The 19924-nt window shown below is 39.1% G+C and overlaps 1 protein-coding gene across 1 annotated transcript in view; it reads right to left on the reverse strand.

The window, feature by feature from the left end:
* The window catches only part of CNTN3 (contactin 3), a 247416-nt gene that overhangs the window by 98062 nt on the left and 129430 nt on the right, over window positions 1–19924 (reverse strand). Inside the window, exons 5-6 of the mRNA XM_043587946.1 lie at window positions 1642–1845; window positions 84–186 (exon numbers count right to left, since the gene is read on the reverse strand). Of these exons, the coding sequence (XP_043443881.1) occupies window positions 84–186; window positions 1642–1845 (307 nt within the window). The remainder of the gene's footprint in view (window positions 1–83; window positions 187–1641; window positions 1846–19924) is intronic.

Below are 19924 nucleotides of genomic sequence, written 5' to 3' on the forward strand. Positions count from 1 at the left end.
AAGAAGAGTCTGTCAAAAACTATCTTGATCTCTTTCAGAAAACTAATACTTCAGCACCCTGTAGTAAATGTTATAAAACTTACTTTCCAAGAGCAAAACATTCCAATTTCACAGTTGCACCTTTAGCCACTGGAAGAGTTTCTGGAAACTGCACTTCTATTTTTGGTTCATATTCACCCATCACACCTGTAAATCCACCATATAAAGTTAATAGTTTCAATGTTTCCTGTGGAACTGTCCCATTTTTCTTAAATAAAACTTTCTTTTTATCCATTTTGAACCAGTTTCTCTAATGATTTAAATTACTCACTAGCCATTCATTAGGAACTTTTAAAAGCAGAGCTAAGTGGGCCAAACACACAACATTATTAAACATCAGGGACCTTGGATTCCATGATTCATAAATTACCGTTTACAGAGTGGTTCCGAGAAAGCCATTATGCTTTTTACCTTGTATAAAATGGGAGGCTTTTTTATTCTGTATTTAATCTGGACATTTCTGGTCAAACTGAAATATACAATGTATTATGACTTCTTGAAATATCCTAAGGAGCAAAAATTATGGGAGGGAATTTACTTAATGGTACCCTGGTAGCAAAGAAACCAATCTTAAACTTCTTAAATGGCACCCTGGAGACAAGAAACAGTAACTTCGTAAATGAGAAAGGTCAAATTCAATTATAACTGACTGGAAAGAAATGTTTAGGTAATATGTGGTCATGACATTGTGCTGTATCAGATATGGTTTTGTGTAAGTGGGGCAGTTACACAGGGTTACAAATCTGATTCCTCTAAATCTCATGTGTTCCCTTGAAACAGCCATGAAGGGGTAGGGAAAACACATTTATTTTCTTTTCAGCTTTACTAAGGTATGATTAGCAAACAGAGATTATATATATTTAGGCTGCATGTACAACCTGATATTTTTTACTATGTACAATGTGATGATTTAATATACATATACATTGTTAAATGATTATCTCAAATCAAGTTAACACATCTAGCACCTCACACAGATACCATTTTTAATTTCTTAATATTCTGTGGTGACAACACCTCAGGTCTACTCTTGTAGCAGATTTCAAGAATACAATACAGTATTATTAACTATCATCACTATGCTGCTGGTGGCAGGGAAATGGGGAGAGGTTCATCAAAGAGAATGGACTTTTAGTTACAAAATGAATATGTTTTGGGAATCTAGTGCATATTTTTTTTAAATTAAGAGATGCTTTATATACTATAAAAATACATCCAGAGCTTAAAGAAGCTCACGGTGGCCGAAATCAGGACAGGTGACTTCATGACAATGTAACCTGAACCTAGGCTGAGAAAAACCTCAAGCTTAGTTGAATGCTCTCCCGTCACCATCTTGAAATTCCTAATATTTTCTGAACACTGGGTCCATCATATTTATTTTGCACTGGTCCTCGAAAACAATAAAGCTGGTCCTGGGTAAGGATTAGGTACAGGGACCTATGGTCAATGAAATGATCTTTCTTCATCACTGTACTCATATTTTTTGTTCAGCGCAAAGCGCAATAATTCTTCATGGTATACTTTTCACTTTTTCCCATTTTTTTTTTTGCTCGGATTCACAATATTTACATTTAGAATTGCACACCTTGAAATATTTCCTACCGTCAGAACGTAGCACCAAAGGAGTTGGGGAGCCCAGCACTCTGGTGTTCGTCACCGTACTGGTCACCACACACGTGTAATTACCCACATCGGATGGCTCGACCTTGGCAATATACAGGTGGCCTGTTTCTTGAGAGACAAATCTCCGACTATCTTCTTCAACAAATGATGGATATTCATTGAAGATCCAAGCATATGATAGTTCTTATAAAATTTTTGGAGAAAAGAAATCCCATCATTAAGGCAAGTTTTCCACAGTATACTAAAAATACGTACACAAAACCACCTCTATGACAAAGTAATGGTGAGTGGTTCTATCGCAGGTCATGAAGAGAGACATTTCTGTGAACTGATTCTGCAGTCAGTCTGCATTACAGTGGAGGACAGTGCTGATTAGCATCCTTGCAGAAGCAATATTACTACCATCATCATTATCGCTACTCCAGACACCTCCTGACAAGTTTCTCTGGTTTCAGTCCTTCTCCTTTTTAATTTGTATCTCCACACCGCATATTCTATGATCTTTCAAATTTACCAACCTCATCATGTCAGTTTGTGATATAACACTTACCTGCAATTCCCTGGAGCTCCTGGGAACAATGCCACATTTCTTAACCTGAATAAGAGACTCGGCATGGTTAAGCCCCTGCTTCAAGTCTGAGCCCTGGGTGTTGGCACCTGCTGTTCTGAGAGCCTGCAGTATCCTTGTTCTCTGTCCACTCCTTTGCCTCCTCCCCCCTTTTAACACTAAACCCCAGTCTCCCACAACAACTTCCACATGGTTTTCAAAGGTTGGTGCCAAACATAAGGAACCACCTCTACAGAGAAGCCTTCCTTCATCCTTGTCTCATGGTAGGTTCTCCTTGATAGAGCAACGCTAAGTTTCTGTCAGTTAAAACACTTACTGCTGTATATGTAATGGTCTATTTACGTAACCACCCTCCCACCACTGGGTAAACACTGATGTCAACTCTTATCCTGACTGCCCTCCCCCGCCCAATTACCAAAATGAAACATCCAGAGACACTTAATAGTCCTCAATAAACATTTATTGAGTTAATTAAGGATACAATTATGCTCCTATCTCCTCTGTAAAGTCTAATATGAGAGTTTTCTTGACTTTTAGGGTCAAGGTAAACCAACTTTCTCCCAAGAAACTAATGTTTTTTACTCTATGATAATGAGGGTAAATAATATGATGCTGCATTGTTCTAGATGCCCATATTTTTCACAGGCAAGTTGTTACTTAAGCACAGTTACGGCAGTTGACTTCTTTGATTCCTTCTTTCCATGGTCCTATCATTTTTTATGATTTTATCAACATTATTGCAGTGGTTCATTATTGCAATGTCTTTTCAAAAGAATTTTCTGAAAACATGTAATCAAAATCAATTTAGTGAATAACGAGTTCAAAATACATTCAAGGCATAATTCCGGGATGAAGGATCTTTGCATTTTGTAGAAAGGGACACTAAGTCCGTTTACAAATAACAATGAGATAATGTAAAAGGGCTGGGTGAGAGTTACTCTGGCTTTCAGAGGAAGAAGAGGTGACAGTCTCTCATGACTGAAGAAGAGGTCTTCAAGGACACAACGATATTCTGACAGCAGGGATAAAAGCACTCCAAATGAAGTGAGGAGCATGTGAAAAGCAAGTCAGGGAGAGATCATGGTAAATACCTGGTGGAAATGAGACACAAGTGACTCTCTTCTGCCTTCAAAGGAAATGCAAATATTTCATGATTCCAAAGGTTAGCAAATCAATGGCATATCATGCACATGTTAAGAAACACTGATTTTTAACCTTGAATCGATCTTCACATCATGCTGTATCATTTCAGTAGAGTGTTTCATAAAATTCCAATCAGTCATGTGATAGGTTGTGAACCTTAGGTTGTTTGTCAGACTTTGAAAAAAAAAATGGGTCTCAAACATCCACTCCACAGTTGGCCTCATGCCTACATCGATAGTGCTTTTTCTCTTACAATAGTACTAAATAGGGGCGCCGGGTGGCTCAGTCTGTTGAGCTTCCGGCTTGGGCTCAGGTCATGATCTCACGGTTCATGAGATCGAGCCCCACATGGGGCTCTGTGCTGACAGCTCAGAGCCTGGAGCCTGCTTCGGATTCTGTGTCCCCCTCTCTCTCTGCCCCACCCCTGCTTGTGCTCTGTGTCTGTCTTTCAAAAATGAATAAACATAAAAAAATTAAAAAACAACAACAATAGTACTAAATAAAGCATAGAGCTGGAGAATGCTGGTCAGGTTGGCTGAATCAGTTCTGCAATTGCTGAAATTGACTGCTGTGGAAGCCTTACTTCTTTAGGCTCTTCCTACTACTCTAAGCATCTACCACCCCATAATCCTTTAACCCCTGTAACATCACCTCATTTAAAGAAGACAAAGCCATCTCCTCTGCTTTTCAAAGTGTTCTACTCATGAAATTCATAGAATTGTCCCTCTGCCTTTTATTTCTTATTTAAATATGGCCCTTGTATCCAGGGAGTGCGAAACTTCCACTGCTCCCCAATATAATAGACCTCAGCTTGGTATTAAGGACAAGAAGTCAACCTTGTTAAACCAGTTTCTACTAAAGTAAGAATGGTTGGTGGAAAGAACTCAGATTTAGAGTTGGAAAACCGAAAATCATGTAAATTCATATAAGAAATATTATGTAGCAAGGAGAATATATGATCAGTAACCAGATGCAAAATTTGGAACAACTCTAACATATGTAATTTTGACTGAAATGTTACAAGGCTACACTTGTATTATTTCTTTTAATCCCAAATCATTATCATTGACTTCAATACTGTACTATTAATATACTGAATACAGATATTGTGGTGTGATCTAGCAACAAATGACAGAAGAGAAGAAAGTCAAATTCAAAATCATTTGAAGGCTGTTCCCAAAATGAGCAAGGAGAGTTGAGGGGTGGATTGTGGTGAACATGGAGGTGTCCCACTTAGGTCTCACCTCAGGAGAACTTACTGCAGGAAACACAATTAACTGGTGGTAACCACCCACCGGCACAAGAGTGCGGGGGTTACTTCCAACTAACTGATGAACTCCACTGTGCTGATGCTTGCCCATTCCGCCCCCACCCCCCCGCTCCCCGCCCTGGTACCAAATGTCCCCAAAGGCAACTCTGGTTGGAGATGCCCCATCAGATAATGGCCACACTGTTCTCAGAGCTGTGAGGCAGTCTGGCTTTCTTCCTATGTGACTTGTCATTTCCTCTCTTTGCTCACAGATATTGGACTTGACTCTCCCTTCCACCAATTTCTGCTCCCTCCCTGTTTATCCTCCACAGGCATTTCCTCCAGATTTTTTTTAATAACAAGTTTGATCCTCTAATCCCACCGTGGGGTTTGCTTCTCAGAAGACTTGAATGTACATGGTGTTGCCAAAACGGAGTAACAGACTCTCCTCTGTATTACCAATTGCCCCTTCCCTTAGACCTGAAGGAAATAGCCTCTTTAACTGACTTTCCTTTTCAATAACTGTCTAAGACCTTCAGGCTCTTCAAATTTACAAACTGACGTAACTGATTCTTAGTAACTACCCTCCAGACAAGCCCAGATAAATCAGCATCCCAGAGGAGAACACTGTAAGCCCATCCTGAGACCTCACCAAATAGAGAAGAAACTGTAGAACCTTCATCTCCTGAGCAGAAATCTTAAACTATCATTCTTAATTTGAGAATCCCATGGAGAAAAGCTGCTGTTTTGTAGAAATAAGTACTCCTGTATTCTCCTTTGAGAATTTGTATCATCAGGCAAATGTGAGGGTCTATCTTCGACTGGCATACTAGTAGCTCTTGAGCTACAAATGCTTTATATTTGTAAACCATCACCAAACGGACATCATGTATGTGATCTTCACATGGTCACATGGACAATATGCGCTCTGTATATTATACACTATAGAAAAATATTTTAATTTAATTTTATTGTTGAATTTTTTTTTGTTTATTCATTTTTGAGAGAGAGGGGACAGGGGCAGGGAGAGAGGGAGACACGGAAACCTAAGCAGGCTCCATGCTCTGAGCTGTCAGCAGAGAACTCGACGCGGGGGCTCAAACCCACAAACCATGAGCTCATGACCTGAGCCGAAGTTGGACACAACCAACTGAGCCATCCAGTGGCCCCTAGAAAGCCATTTTAAATACTTGTCAACAATATTTCCTCCTTCTTCACATTCTAAAGTCACAGTATGTATACTTTTCAATTAAAAGTGCAATAATATAGCCTACATATTGGAATACAATACAAGGTAACCAGAATAAATTAATGGTCTTCCTCCACTATTTCTCCCAGATACATACTCAGACAATCAAGAATAAAAACAATCTTTGGTGAACAGCACAAAAATCTAACTGTAAGGTTGTGAGCTGGGATAAATGGGAGAAACGGGAAAGTGGGAAGAAGAGCCACTCAAGGTATGGAAGAGGTTGTACTGGAAATCACTTGTGAGACTCAGGCAGGTAACCTAGAAGTGAACGGGCAAAGGGTGGATGAGACCTTTAAAGATACGCTTACCAGAGGGTTTGGGACTAACAATGGCAAGATGGGCAGAATAATGCCGCCCAGAATATGTTAACACCCGAATCCCTGAAATCTTGAATGTGTTACTTGACATGGTTAGAGGAACAGTGCAGGTGTGACTAAATTAAGGACACTGAGATGAGAATGTTATCTTGGATTATCAGGGGTGGGGAGAATGTAATCACTAGAGTCCTTGTAAGAGGGAAGCAGCAGGGTCAGAGAAGAGGAACTATGGCCTCAGAAGCAGGGGTCTTACCCAGAGAGAGCTATTTGAGGATGCTGCTATGCTCTTGATCTGAAGATGGAAGAAGTAGCCACGAGTCAAGGAAAACAGGTGGCTTCCAGAAGCTGGAAAAGGCAAGGCAATGGATTCTCCCCCCAGAACCTTCAGAGCCTTCAGCAGCCCTGTCGACATCTGGCACCTGATTGTAGCTCAGTGACACCTGTATTGGACTTGTGACTTACAGAACTGTAAGACAGTAAATCTGTGGTGTTTTAAGTCACTGCATTTGTGTAATTCGTCACACGAGCAACAGGAAACTAACAGAAATAACGATCATAGCTAACAAAGAGGTGTTTATTAAGTCCAGGTGCAGTGCTATGTGGTAGACACAAAACTTCCAAAGAAAAACAAATGATCAGAGACAAAAAAGTGGAGAAATCCTGGCCTGAGAAGGCCTAAGGAAGAATCGTATGTTATACAAAATGATTGTAAGACCAATACAATGGCAGGGGTGGGGTGTTCCAAAAGAGACAGCAAACCACAACCACCCCAAAACAAAAGAATTCGTGTTCGGTTGTTTTATATAAAGATTCAGACCCTTAACAACTCATGGAAAGAAATCAAATCTGGGCTTAATATGGAATACAGTGTCATGACAGGCACAGCAGAACTTTGGAGGACCTACCCACCTTTCTTTATAGACTTACTTATTGAGATGGAATGATACATAACCTTTATCTCCTAGCGAGAAGATCTGCACAATTTCATTTATTGCCTGCATAACTGTGTTAAAATATATGGCATCACTCTGATTGAAAACATTAGAGAATTATGTGATTTACTGCATTCTGAATAAAGTAAAAAAAAAATACCTGCTGTAATAGTATGAGAGTTTACTTATCATAAAAATCTGCATTTGCAATAAAGATTAATTGTACACTGCAAAGTAAAATATATATCAAATCAGCATTCTTCGGGGATTTTTCAACATCATTTTATGTATGATGATAAATACAAAGCTACACTAAAAATGATAATTTTATATACTCAAATGAACTAGACTTTACAAAACCTTTCACAACCTGTGGTGTAAATCACAAACACATTATGCCCAAACTACTTGGCCTCTGGGCTTCCTATTAACAATGCTACTTTAATATTAGGTATGTGAACTATTTTTTAGAAGAGAGAAAAGAGATTTTGCCAATCAGAGCCATAAATTAAGATAATGAAGTCCTGAAACTGCTTTCTAAAAAAGTAGTATGTGATGAATGACATCGCTCCTCCAGCCATATTCTTTCCCAGGTCACTTAAATGTAAGGCCAGTCAATTTAGCAGGAAATATGTCACTCTAGTGTTTACCTGGAGATACATTAATACACATACTACTGACATTTAAGGGTTTATTTCTAGTTCCATTATGAAATTCTATTATGAGGGAGATTTAATCCTTTGTATGGGGATTTTCAAGAAGAAGTTGTCAAACAAAATTGCAGTTGAACAAAATTGTAAAAGTAACTTTGGCTATTTTCTCTGGTGCCAACTGGGAAGTTTGACCTACTTAAAATAAGGCATATTAAAAAAAAGGTTGTGGGAACTTGATGGCTGTTAGTCAAGATTTTTATCATGATTCATACAACTGGGAAGGAAATTTTGCTATGGAGCTTAGAGATATCACCCACTGATGGAGGGTCTGAGAGAGTACATATTCAAAGATCTAAAGCCATGTAGAAAACTGAAGATAATATAAGGTTCAAAGAAGAAAACATCAATAGTAAGGACTGAAAAAAATCTGTACCCTTAAAGCAGAAGGTATCTATGGACATTTCCAACATTTCAGTGTGTTGTCTTTCAAAAGCTGTTTTGTAAGTTGTTGTTTGAGGGTATACTTTCTTGCTTAGCCGGTAAATGTCTGCCTCATCCATTGTGATTTAGGGTACTAATAAATGTGACTTGTGAGGGTCCTCAGATAAAGAGAACAATGATCAGGGAAGAAAACAAAAACTAAAAATGACATTCCTTTATCCTTTCTTACTTCTGGGCTGAATCTTGTCCAGGGGTCAGCAAAGTATAGCTAGGGGGTCAAATCTAACCTGCTGCCTGCTTTGTCAACTAAATATTTTGGAACAGACTTGCACCCATCCAATTCTTATCATCTGTGGCTGCTTTTATGCTTACAGAAGCAAAGCTGAGTAGCTGCAACAGAGACTATACAGCTCATAAAGACTAAAATACTTATCTGACTCAACTTTTAAGAAAAAGTTTGCTGACCTGTTCTAGGTCAGTGTTAGCCTGAGACCAAGTTATGAGTTTGGTGATCTTTACCTGACTTACTTTACTTTTACTCCTCTTTTCCTTATGAGGCTGTCATATGTCCTAAGTACACGAAGCTTCACAAAGCGTAGGCTAGTCTCCTAAATCTTCTATGCCTGTCTCTCTTGCTTTAGCCTGCTGCCTTTTGGGAGCACGCATGAGTCATTTCCATTGCAGAAATGGAAATAATGCAGTTTCCTGATGTGCTCTGTGACCACCATTTTGTGGACCACCATTTTCCTTAAGAAACAGAAATATTTTCAGCAGGCACTTGCATCTTCCATCATATCAAGACTCCACAAGGCTCTGTCTTCATTTTTCAAAGGTGTTCATTTATTTTTCAGAGAGAGAAAGAGAGCGTGAGAGGGGGAGAAGCAGAGGGAGGGAGACAGAGGACTTGAAGCGGGCTCTGTGCTGACAGCAGAGAGCTCAGTGCGGGGCTTGAACTCACAAACAGTGAGATCATGACCTGAGCGGAAGTCGGATGCTTAACCGACTGTGCCACCCAGGTGCCCTTCTGTCTTCATTTTTAATGCTTCCACCAGGGTAGCTCTTCTAACACGTGCCTCCGTCACTTTCCCGGTACTATGGTTGCTAAAGCTGATGTGGTGTTAAAGTGAAGTTCTTTCCTCCATATCTGTTGATGCAGAAATGGAGAGAGCCCTCGAGAGGCCATTCCTTATTTTTGCTTGGATGCATACATTCTTCCTTTTTCTCATGAAGAACTTTTTAAATTTTCCCCAAAGAACCAACACTCTCCCAACCTTAATTCATGTTGTTTCAGTGGACAGACCCTACCCTTGTCTCCTTGTTCCAAGGATATCTCAGGATGAGGATGTGCAAGGTGGGGGCCAAAATTAGTGACACTCAAACTCTAATGTCCAGCAACGATTTAGGGGAACCAAGGAGCGAAAACACTGGCAAGACATTTACTGACCTTCTTCCTTTGGCCAAGGTGCTAAGGAAGCATGGCATTGTTAAAGAAAGGACTTTAAATTTTCCTAAGAAAATTTCCTGACCTAATCAGGATGGGTCAGTTACGGTAATGTTTCATGACGACAGGACAATCCTCTCATGTCACAGACACATCTACAGTCACTGCAACCCCTTGGTTGTATGTGGACTTTCTGCTAGAGTGATGGACCTTGAGTAGAAACCCCCCAAATGACAGAGTCAGATCCTAAGATAAGAGAGACTTTGGGAATATAATGCATTTCTTTTCTGATACCTTGTTCCTATTATAAAAAAATACGCTTTTCAAAGGAGTTCAAGACTCAGAAAATGTTAGAAAGCAAAATTAAGATTAGCTCAAAACTCAAATGCTGCGGATGACTACAAGTTTCATCGCCAAGACCTGCCTGTGCAGCTAAAAAGAAAATGCTTTGTAATTGCACATTTTGCACAATGCCACGCTTGATGCAATGTGTATGCATTAAATATATGCCAAGTTCCTCTCGCCAGGTTTGTACCTTCCTCATCACTTACACTGAATAATGGACAATTTTTATGACTTCAGTGACAGTAAATAACATTTTCCTTTTAAGTGCAGTCCAGGAGATGCTAAAGAATCCTATAGCTCATGGGAGTGCTAATTGGAGCCAATTATAATTTGATTGACCTGCCTTGCTATTAAAATGATATGCAAAATTTACACTGCCCTTGCAAAATGGTAATTTCCTAGTACAAGCTAACTACAGGAAGCCCACCCATTAACGAATCCAAAGGTGGTGCTTTTGGGTTACAATTCCCACATCAACTCTCAGAAGCTAATTCCAGAGAGGGGCCTCACTGGGTTGCAAATGATACAAAAGAACTCTATGGATGAGGAAAAGGTGCAATAAAAATAACTGAAATAATTAAGGACTAGTGAATAAAGTAGCAGCATCACAGTAACTGTCCATTCCTCATTAGGTCTCATTTTCTTTTATTCTTTCTTTAAGGAATGTCATGGGGACTTGATATTTCTCTTCTTGCCATGCTGGTGATTTTTTTTATAGCAGAATAAAATGTCCACTTTCACTAGTAAATAGAATGTGGTTATTAGCGGAAGATGAAGTCATCCTGCCAAACCACAGGGGGCTTCTTACCAGGGACAATAAATGAGTCCTTGGGAAGCTGGAGAAATTAATCTCTCTCTCTCTCTCTCTCTCTCTCTCTCTCTCTCTGTCTCTCTCTGTCTCTCTCTGTCTCTGTCTCTGTCTCTCTCTCTCTCTCTCTCTCACACACACACACACACACACACACACACACAGAGTACCACTACTTGCCATTAGTAGCACATTGAACTGCTCATCCAAACAGTTTAATACTATTAAAAAAACTTGTCTTAAAACGGATCTTTACTCTCTCTAATTTGTAACGTTTCAGAATAATAGATTTTATTTTTTTTTTAATTTTTTTTTCAACGTTTATTTATTTTTGGGACAGAGAGACACAGAGCATGAACGGGGGAGGGGCAGAGAGAGAGGGAGACACAGAATCAGAAACAGGCTCCAGGCTCTGAGCCATCAGCCCAGAGCCTGACGCGGGGCTCGAACTCACAGACCGCAAGATCGTGACCTGGCTGAAGTCGGACGCTTAACCGACTGCGCCACCCAGGCGCCCCGGAATAATAGATTTTAAATAGCAGTAGCTTTGTTATAAACTTCTGAAATAGTACAAAGTCACATGATTTTTAAAAATGACTATTTAAATGTTTAATTATGCCAGGATATGTGATTATGCCTGGATATCCAAAATAAACTTGACAACAAAAAACAATGCCCCCCTCCCCCCACCATCAATGATCAAAAGTAATTCCCAGCCTTCACATCTGTAGGGCTCTATAAATGCCAATTCCTTTGGGCTCTAAAGGATGTGCTCAGATTTCAGCATCAGGTTCAAGTCAAATACAAATAACAGTTTGCAGGCTTTGAAAAAAATAATAGGAGTTTGGAAAGTAGCATTTGTACTACCTCATGTTCCCTCACTTGTCACACTAACTTATAAATACACGTTTACACATGCATTTCTTCTCTGCCTCCATAGTGTTTCTAGTCCTTGCCTACGTGGCTATGCACATATATCCAGGGAAAAATCTATCACGTTATCAACTCTGTAAGAATGTCTTTCAAAGCCTGAAAAAAATTGTTACAGCTTTCGCTATGATTTAATAATTTACTGATGTTAGAAAGAAATAAACATAAAGAAATAAAAGGTTATTGCTCAAATGCTTTAGTTAAAATTCTCATTTGTGTATTAATGTTTGACTTTTTTAGAAATCACCTCTCTGATCTTTCTCTGTAAACATTTACTATGTTGACCAATTGGCTTATTTATCAAATCCTGAATATCGTTATCTTATACTCGATCCCTTTTCATTAACTGTTTTCTCTTTACAGTAAACCCAAGTCAGTGCAAAGAATAATTTCTGGTCAATGAAAGATCAATACTTAAAGAAGTATATGAATGTCCCTAATTTAGGGACTCTTTCACAACTTACACTATCCAGGTACAGGGAACAGTAAGGGGTAAAAGTTAGAAAGAAAATAATATATTGCTCTCATTCTACCCATACTCTATCATTATAAGCTCCTCAAAATGATGGCTGTTTAATATGTGAGACTGTCTATATTAGATAAAGAACTTTTGATTGAATATTAATTTCTAGTAGTAGATTTACCCTTGCTACTACAGTACGTTTTCCTTATCCCCATTTTATTTTTCAACTTCCCAGCTACCTGTTTACAAATGTCACATTTAACTAATAGATGTGCATTGTATTGGTCAATGAATACAGAGATGTAAGAATAAATGAATAGCAAACTGATGTAGAGTATGTCAAAGGCAGCATTTTTAATATACTATATTCCAGGGCTATGCAGCTCTTACATTTCTGTATCTAAGGCTAATGGATTAATGACCTTTCTTATTTTTTTAATGTTTATTTCATTTTGAGACAGAGAGCACAAGCTGGGGAGGTGCAGAGAGAGATGGGGACAGAGGATCTGAGGCAGGTTCTGCGCTGACAGCAGAGAGTCTGATATGGGGCTTGAACTCAGGAACTGTGAGATCATGACCTGAGTTGAAGTCGTATGCTCAACGGACTGAGCCACCCAGGTGCACCGATTAATGATCCTTCTATTCACTCTTTTTTTAATTTAATTTTACTTTTTTTTATTAAAAAAAATTTTTTTTCAACGTTTTTATTTATTTTTGGGACAGAGAGAGACAGAGCATGGACGGGGGAGGGGCAGAGAGAGAGGGAGACACAGAATCGGAAACAGGCTCCAGGCTCTGAGCCATCAGCCCAGAGCCTGACGCGGGGCTCGAACTCACGGACCGCGAGATCGTGACCTGGCTGAAGTCGGACGCTTAACCGACTGCGCCACCCAGGCGCCCCGATCCTTCTATTCACTCTTAAGAGGACCACTAGGATTCTAATCAGGATCTTGTTCTAATATAAAGATATTGAATGAATATTGGCTTCGTTGTGATTTTCACAACTGTAGAATAGGAATCCACTGAGGCAAATCGTTTTAAAAATGCATCCTAATTACACTTAAAATTAGTAACTGAGCTCATTTGTACCTCATGCGTAAGGTTACAAAGCTCATGCCATAAACCTCAGTTGGTAAAACCAACCACCTCAAATATTTAATATAATCTAAGTATATGGTTCTATTGACAGTTGTTCCTAAAATGCAGTCAAGTTTATGAAGTTTACTACTTCATCTCTTTCTTTTTACATTTTTCAAATAAGAAACAAATTATAACAGAAGTTGTAAGAGCACTGGCTCTTCCATTATTTTTCTTTCTTTCCTTCTTCTGCTTTTCGATTTTCTTTCCTTCCTTCCTTCCTTCCTTCCTCCCTCCCTCCCTTTCTTTCTTTCCTTCTTTTGCTTTTCAGTTTTTTCTTCCTTCCTTCCTTCCTTCCTTCCTTCCTTCCTTCCTTCCTTCCTTCCTTCCTTTTTTCCCCAAATGTATTTACCTAAAACAATACAAAGAAATGCAAAGTAACCACCTGCTCCCTCTTTCTGACGTTTTTGTACAAAGCACTTCTGGTAAAGGAGACAGGTTTCCTGGTGAAGAAAAACCAGCAATCATGTAAGTGCTCTTCAGCCAACATGAGAAGCTTTTCTTTCCAAGAAGTAAATATGCACATCTACAGTATAAGAATATTAGACCCTGTCTTGGTCACAGTCAAAGATAACTTATACAGGAATGTTAAAATGTGTGACAGAAATGTTCGCTGATCCTCTTTACACTGAAGGTATACTGAACTTTATTCCTTCCTCTCTAATTCAATATTGTATCTTCTTTTTAAATTTATTTTTAACTCTTTTATTTAAAAAAAAATTAATGTTTATTTATTTTGGGGAGAGAGAACATGAGCAGGGGAGGGGCAGAGACAGAGGAGACACAGAATCTATAGCAGGAGCAGGCTCCGAGGTGTCAGCACAGAGCCTCACATGGGGTTTGAACTCAGGAGACTTGAGATCATGACCTGAGCCAAAGTCGGACACTTAACCGACTGAGCCAACCAGGTGCCCCTATATCTTCTATTTTACTCTCCCTAAAAATACTGTGATTTTACTTTCTAAAAAAATTCATGTTGAACAAGTTGTCGTGCTGATTTACCCCTGCTTATTTTGATTCTTTTCCCTTACTATTACCTGAGGTGATATAAATGTCTCTTTGCCAGTTCTGTTTCAGCAGTCAATAGTCTGAGTGAAACCAATGCATTTATTTTAGTTACCCTGTGGAACTCTAGTTCTCTGTTCTAGACACTTTTTCTGTCTTTGTTTGAGACCATATGTTGTTAAGGCTCTGGGAATTACTGAAATTGTTCATATTTATTTTATACCATATTTAAAATTTTTTTAATTTAAAAAAATTTTTAATGTTTATTTATTTTTGAGAGAGAGACAGAGAGACAGAGAGAGAGAGAGAGAGAGAGAGAGAGAGAGAGAGAGAGAGAAAGAGACAGAGCATGAGTGGGGGAGGGGCACAGAGAGAAGGAGACACAGAATCTGAAACAGACTCTAGGCTCTCAGCTGTCAGCACAGAGCCTGACGCGGGGCTCGAACTCACGAACTGTGAGATCATGACCTGAGCTGAAGTCGGACACTTAACTGACTGAGCCACCCAGGTGCCCCTATTTCATATTTTTTAAAAGTTTATTTATTTTGAAAGAGAAAGAGAGAGTGCGTGTGCACACACATGAATGGGGGAGAGGCAGAGAGAGAGGGAGAGAGAGTCCCAATCGGGCTCCACATCCAGCTCAGAGCCAGATGTGGGGCTCAATCCCATGACCCTGGGATCCTTACCTGAGCCAAAATCAAGAGTCGGACGCTCAACCGACTGAGCCAACCACGCACCCCTGTTTTATGCCACATTTAATTTCATTTGCATATCTTTTGGAAAATTTATGAGCATGCTCTTTTCTTTCATCTCTTTATTTTATTAATTCAATTAGTTGACCTTCCACTGGCATGAAATGAGGGCTTTTCTAGCTTCCAATTTGAATGTGTCACATCAAAGAGTATTTAGCATGCCAGGTTTTGTATCAAGCAACCTTGTGGCTATATTCTATTTCTGTCACTCATAGACACTTATCATACTTGGGCTCTGATAAAAAAAATAAATTGTATTGCTTTTCTTTAGAGAAAGATTTTCAAATTCCAGTTAGAGAATCCGTTTTTGTACCATTTGTTCACCAGAGAAAATGTAAGAAGGTAGCTAGAATATTCTTAGCCATAAGGATTTGATTATCAGTCCCGTAGGGTACCTGATGACGGCGGCAGGTAGACAGGACATGGAAACTGTTCTGTGGTACTCCAAATTTCCTTTCAGGCTCTGACATATGAAGATACAAAGGAACACTTCTCTACTGCTTAACAAGGAGAAACGGCAAAGACCATGTGGATAACAGAAACTCAAGGAGAGCATAAAGTACTGTTTAAGGACACAACAGTGCTTGACCAAGCTTTCTCTCTGATTGTAAAAACAACTTGAAATAAGCTTTTTGGGATATCCTTGGAAGTAAGGATTTCTGTGTTGCAGTCATGGGATTTGAGGTTTAGACATTACTGTGTCCATTCTTGGTATGTGCCTTTGATAAATTATCTTAAACTCTCTAGTCTCACATTCTTGTTCCTCAAAAAGGAAAGGGTTGCATGGAATTGGTTTGGTTGCCATTCTGTGGGATATGGATCCTCTGGAAACTGCAGAATTACCGTAAGATTAGACAATCCATATGCCTGCTATACTTGATGGGGAGACTGAACAAATTATACGTTACATAACATATACACAGGTCCTATTACTTAAAATGTGTGGGCTATACTGTGACTGAAAAAATGTATATTCAGTTAAAAAGTGTTAATGAATTCATTAGGGCTTTTGTATATCATGTATTTTCTCTCTCAAAAATACAAACGCAAGAAAAACAGCTAAGTTGAAAACTTGGATACTGATACTGATTTTAACACTAGATACTGATAACGCCTTTACATGTCAGCTTATTTAATCCTCACAAAACTCTATGAGGCAAATATTCTCATCCTGTTTTACACAGATGAGGCAACCAAGGCAGTTAGGGAAGTCCCAAGTTATAATAAAGTTCGAAGGATGTGAATCCTGGCAGTGTGGAACAGAGCCTAAAGCACTACACAGGACTGTCTTCCTGTTCTATCTTTTCAATCATGTGAGTGATAGTAGCGTCTCGACAGTTCAAATGAATCCATCAATTCAAAAGGATTGGGGAGTAATGCTGTTTATGATCCCTTCTATCCCTTAAAATACTAAATCTCCTCTATAAGTCTAATTTCTACATAATACGGTCTACGGTATTGTTTAAAAACAAGAGTCAATGGCAAACAGACAAAGCAAAACCAAGTAATAGCTATGACAGAAACAAACAAACAAACAAACAAACATGACTAGGATCCATTCCTGGTTCTGGTACTTCCAGTGATGAAACGCCCGGAAAATTTCCTTTCCTCTGTATGCCTCAGTTCTCTTTTTTGCAAAATAAAGATAACAGTACCTATTCCGTAGGTTTGGTGTGTAGGTTAAATAAAATACAAAGTACTTACAGGCATGCATGACAAATAATGAGTTGCCAATAAATGTTTGTGGTTATTGTCACTGTTTTTGGTGCTGTTTTGGTCCTCTTTGACCAAGGGTCAAAACTTTGTAGGTTGGAACCCTACAAAGAAGTTAAATATGCAAATTTCTGGCATTGTAAAGAAAGCAGAGATGCAGGGCTGAATAACAAGGGCTCGGAAGTGAACCAGCTGACCTTGATGCAAGGAGAGAAGATTGGATTTTCCCTGGCAGAATTAGGGAGCAGACCAAGCCAAATGGAAGAGCTTAGAATGCTGGTAGGGAGGCCATGGCAAATATCTGTCAGTTTCTCTGCTTTCTTGATGGTGAGAAGCTCTAAAATGATGGTGCGCATGTATATTTGACCCCTATGACCAACTAGGTTGAGTGGTGGGTCTTGCTTTTTAATAGTGTTTTAGTACACTTTTAGGAGATACTGAGGCATATACTACTGGATAGATAGAAACTATTACATATAAAAAGAGAAGGGGAACATGGCAAGAATAAACTTTCTTCAGAACAGCTGACAGAACCAGAGACAGAAGAATAAAATAATTAGAATAATTGGGATTAAAATGTTTTTTTAAGAGAAAACGTAAGCTAGTGTAAGTGTTCTGAAAAAGTTACCTGGTCTCATGTGAGTCAAAAGCCAAAAGGACCAAGCTTTGATTCTGAAAATATGCAAAATGCAGGCATGAGAAAACACAGCATCCTTTCCGCTAAATTAATCAGATGAACTACCTTTGTAGCCAAAGCAGGTTTCTCAGTATAGGTGAACCAGGGAACGTTGCTCCACAGGGCACTGGAAGCTATCAATGATGTGGAGTCCTATTTCTAACATGCTTTTGGAAATATTTCCAAATGGGAACAATCATTTCTAAATGTCAGTTCATGGTCTCTAATCTTAAATAATGGAAATATCTCGTCACATCCCTATGAGGATATCAAGAGCTTGCTTTGACTTTAAAACCAGAAAAGCTGTTAATTAAAACCTCATCTCCGTGCCATTGTTTTGGGTGATACGCAGATATTAAATGAAAATGAGAGGAAGTCCCCATTCTACTTCACTCTTGAACCTTAATGAAAACACAGTGACACAGGTAGGAAAAGAAACAATTTATATTTTACATTTTAACATCATCCATAGAAAATGAGATCCTGGTAATCAAAATGTTCTCTCCTTTTCCTTGATTGATGGATTCTCATTCTGTGGCGACAGGGGGAATGTTTAACAGTGAATGATCAGCTCAGAGCAGCTCTGCTGGCTGCTGCAAGAGTCGGGATGGTCTACTACAAGCTCTCTGAGTAGCCAGGGATTAGCCCGGCTCAGTGCCTCAATGGTTTCTGATAAAAACCAATTCCCTGACTTAAAATTACCTCAGTATTTCTCAAAAGGTGGGCCCGTAAGAGATAGTAAAACAAATAAGTTAATATTGACAAATTAAAAAGTGACATGAGGGGCGCCTGGGTGGCACAGTCGGTTAAGCGTCCGACTTCAGCCAGGTCATGATCTCGCGGTCCGTGAGTTCGAGCCCCGCGTCAGGCTCTGGGCTGATGGCTCAGAGCCTGGAGCCTGTTTCCGATTCTGTGTCTCCCTCTCTCTCTGCCCCTCCCCCGTCCATACTCTGTCTCTCTCTGTCCCAAAAATAAATAAACGTTGAAAAAAATTTTTTTTTAAAATAAATAAAAAAATAAAAAGTGACATGAATTTAAATAAAAGTCTACATTGGAAATATTTATTGAGAACCTGATAGATAAGACGTTTACTGGGTAGACAAACATCTTTTTAAATATTAATTCCATAATTCCTATAATAAGAATACACTTCATCTGAGTGGCTGTCACATCACAAATTTTAGAATTTGAAGTATTTTAATGTTTATTTATTTTTGAGAGAGAGAGACAGAGACAGAGTATGAGCAGGGGAGGGTGAGAGGGGAGGGAGACAGGATCCGAAGCAGGCTCCAGGCTCTGAGCTGTCAGCACAGAGCACATGGCGGGGCTCGAACCCACAGACCACAAGATCATGACCCAAGCGAAACTCTGAGCTAAATTCAGACGCTTAAATGACTGAGCCACGCAGTTGCTCCGAGAATTTCAAGTATTTTAAACATGACTGAAAAACTCAGGGCAAGAAAAATTAGAGCATACGCCTACTTGGTGTTCGTAACTTTAGAAAAAGAAAAGAAATGAAGATACGTAGAAAAGAGATTTTAGAATCTGGTAATATATTTATTTTTAATAAAAACTTTCCGGGGCGCCTGGGTGGCGCAGTCGGTTAAGTGTCCGACTTCAGCCAGGTCACGATCTCGTGGTCCGTGAGTTCGAGCCCCGCGTCGGGCTCTGGGCTGATGGCTCAGAGCCTGGAGCCTGTTTCCGATTCTGTGTCTCCCTCTCTCTCTGCCCCTCCCCCGTTCATGCTCTGTGTCTCTCTGTCCCAAAAATAAATAAACGTTGAAAAAAAAAAAAAACTTTCCTACCAAAAAAGCTATAATAAATGCTAATATTTATATTTATTTTGACAAATATTTCCCGATAAGTTACATTTTAAGGGGCAGCTAGAAGTCTTTAGATACACAATATATTCTAACCATTTGTCTTCACAGGATATCTCACAAAATTGCCTAGAGACACAGAGGCAAGAGAAAATCAACTAGCCTTTACAACCTCAACAAAGAAAGCACTCTTGTAGTCCTGCCACACGCAGTCCCAGGTAAAATCAGGAAAATAAGATTCTGAAAGTATTCCACCTTGCACATACATATTTAGAGGACAAACTATCCCACCTGACTTTCTTTTCATAAATCTCTTATGTTAGTTACCAAGTTTTCATGTGACTACTGAAGCTAATTCCCACTATTTTCCATATTAGAAATCAATGTATACTATGTTGACATTTGTCCCAAACACGGATTAAATGTTCGGTTTGTATTCACACCGTCAGCATGCAGCTCCAACTGATATCATTTCCAAGTTACTGACAGAGGAAATGTAAGTATAAAAAATATAATTTTAATTATTAAAATTGTTAACCTTTATCTCTCAAATATTATATGCTAGATATTTATAGGCAAACTTTCTGGAATTGCATTGGCTTTTATATTCGTAGAAA

This window comes from Prionailurus bengalensis, chromosome A2 (assembly GCF_016509475.1).
Source record: "Prionailurus bengalensis isolate Pbe53 chromosome A2, Fcat_Pben_1.1_paternal_pri, whole genome shotgun sequence".
Taxonomy (NCBI): domain Eukaryota; kingdom Metazoa; phylum Chordata; class Mammalia; order Carnivora; family Felidae; genus Prionailurus; species Prionailurus bengalensis.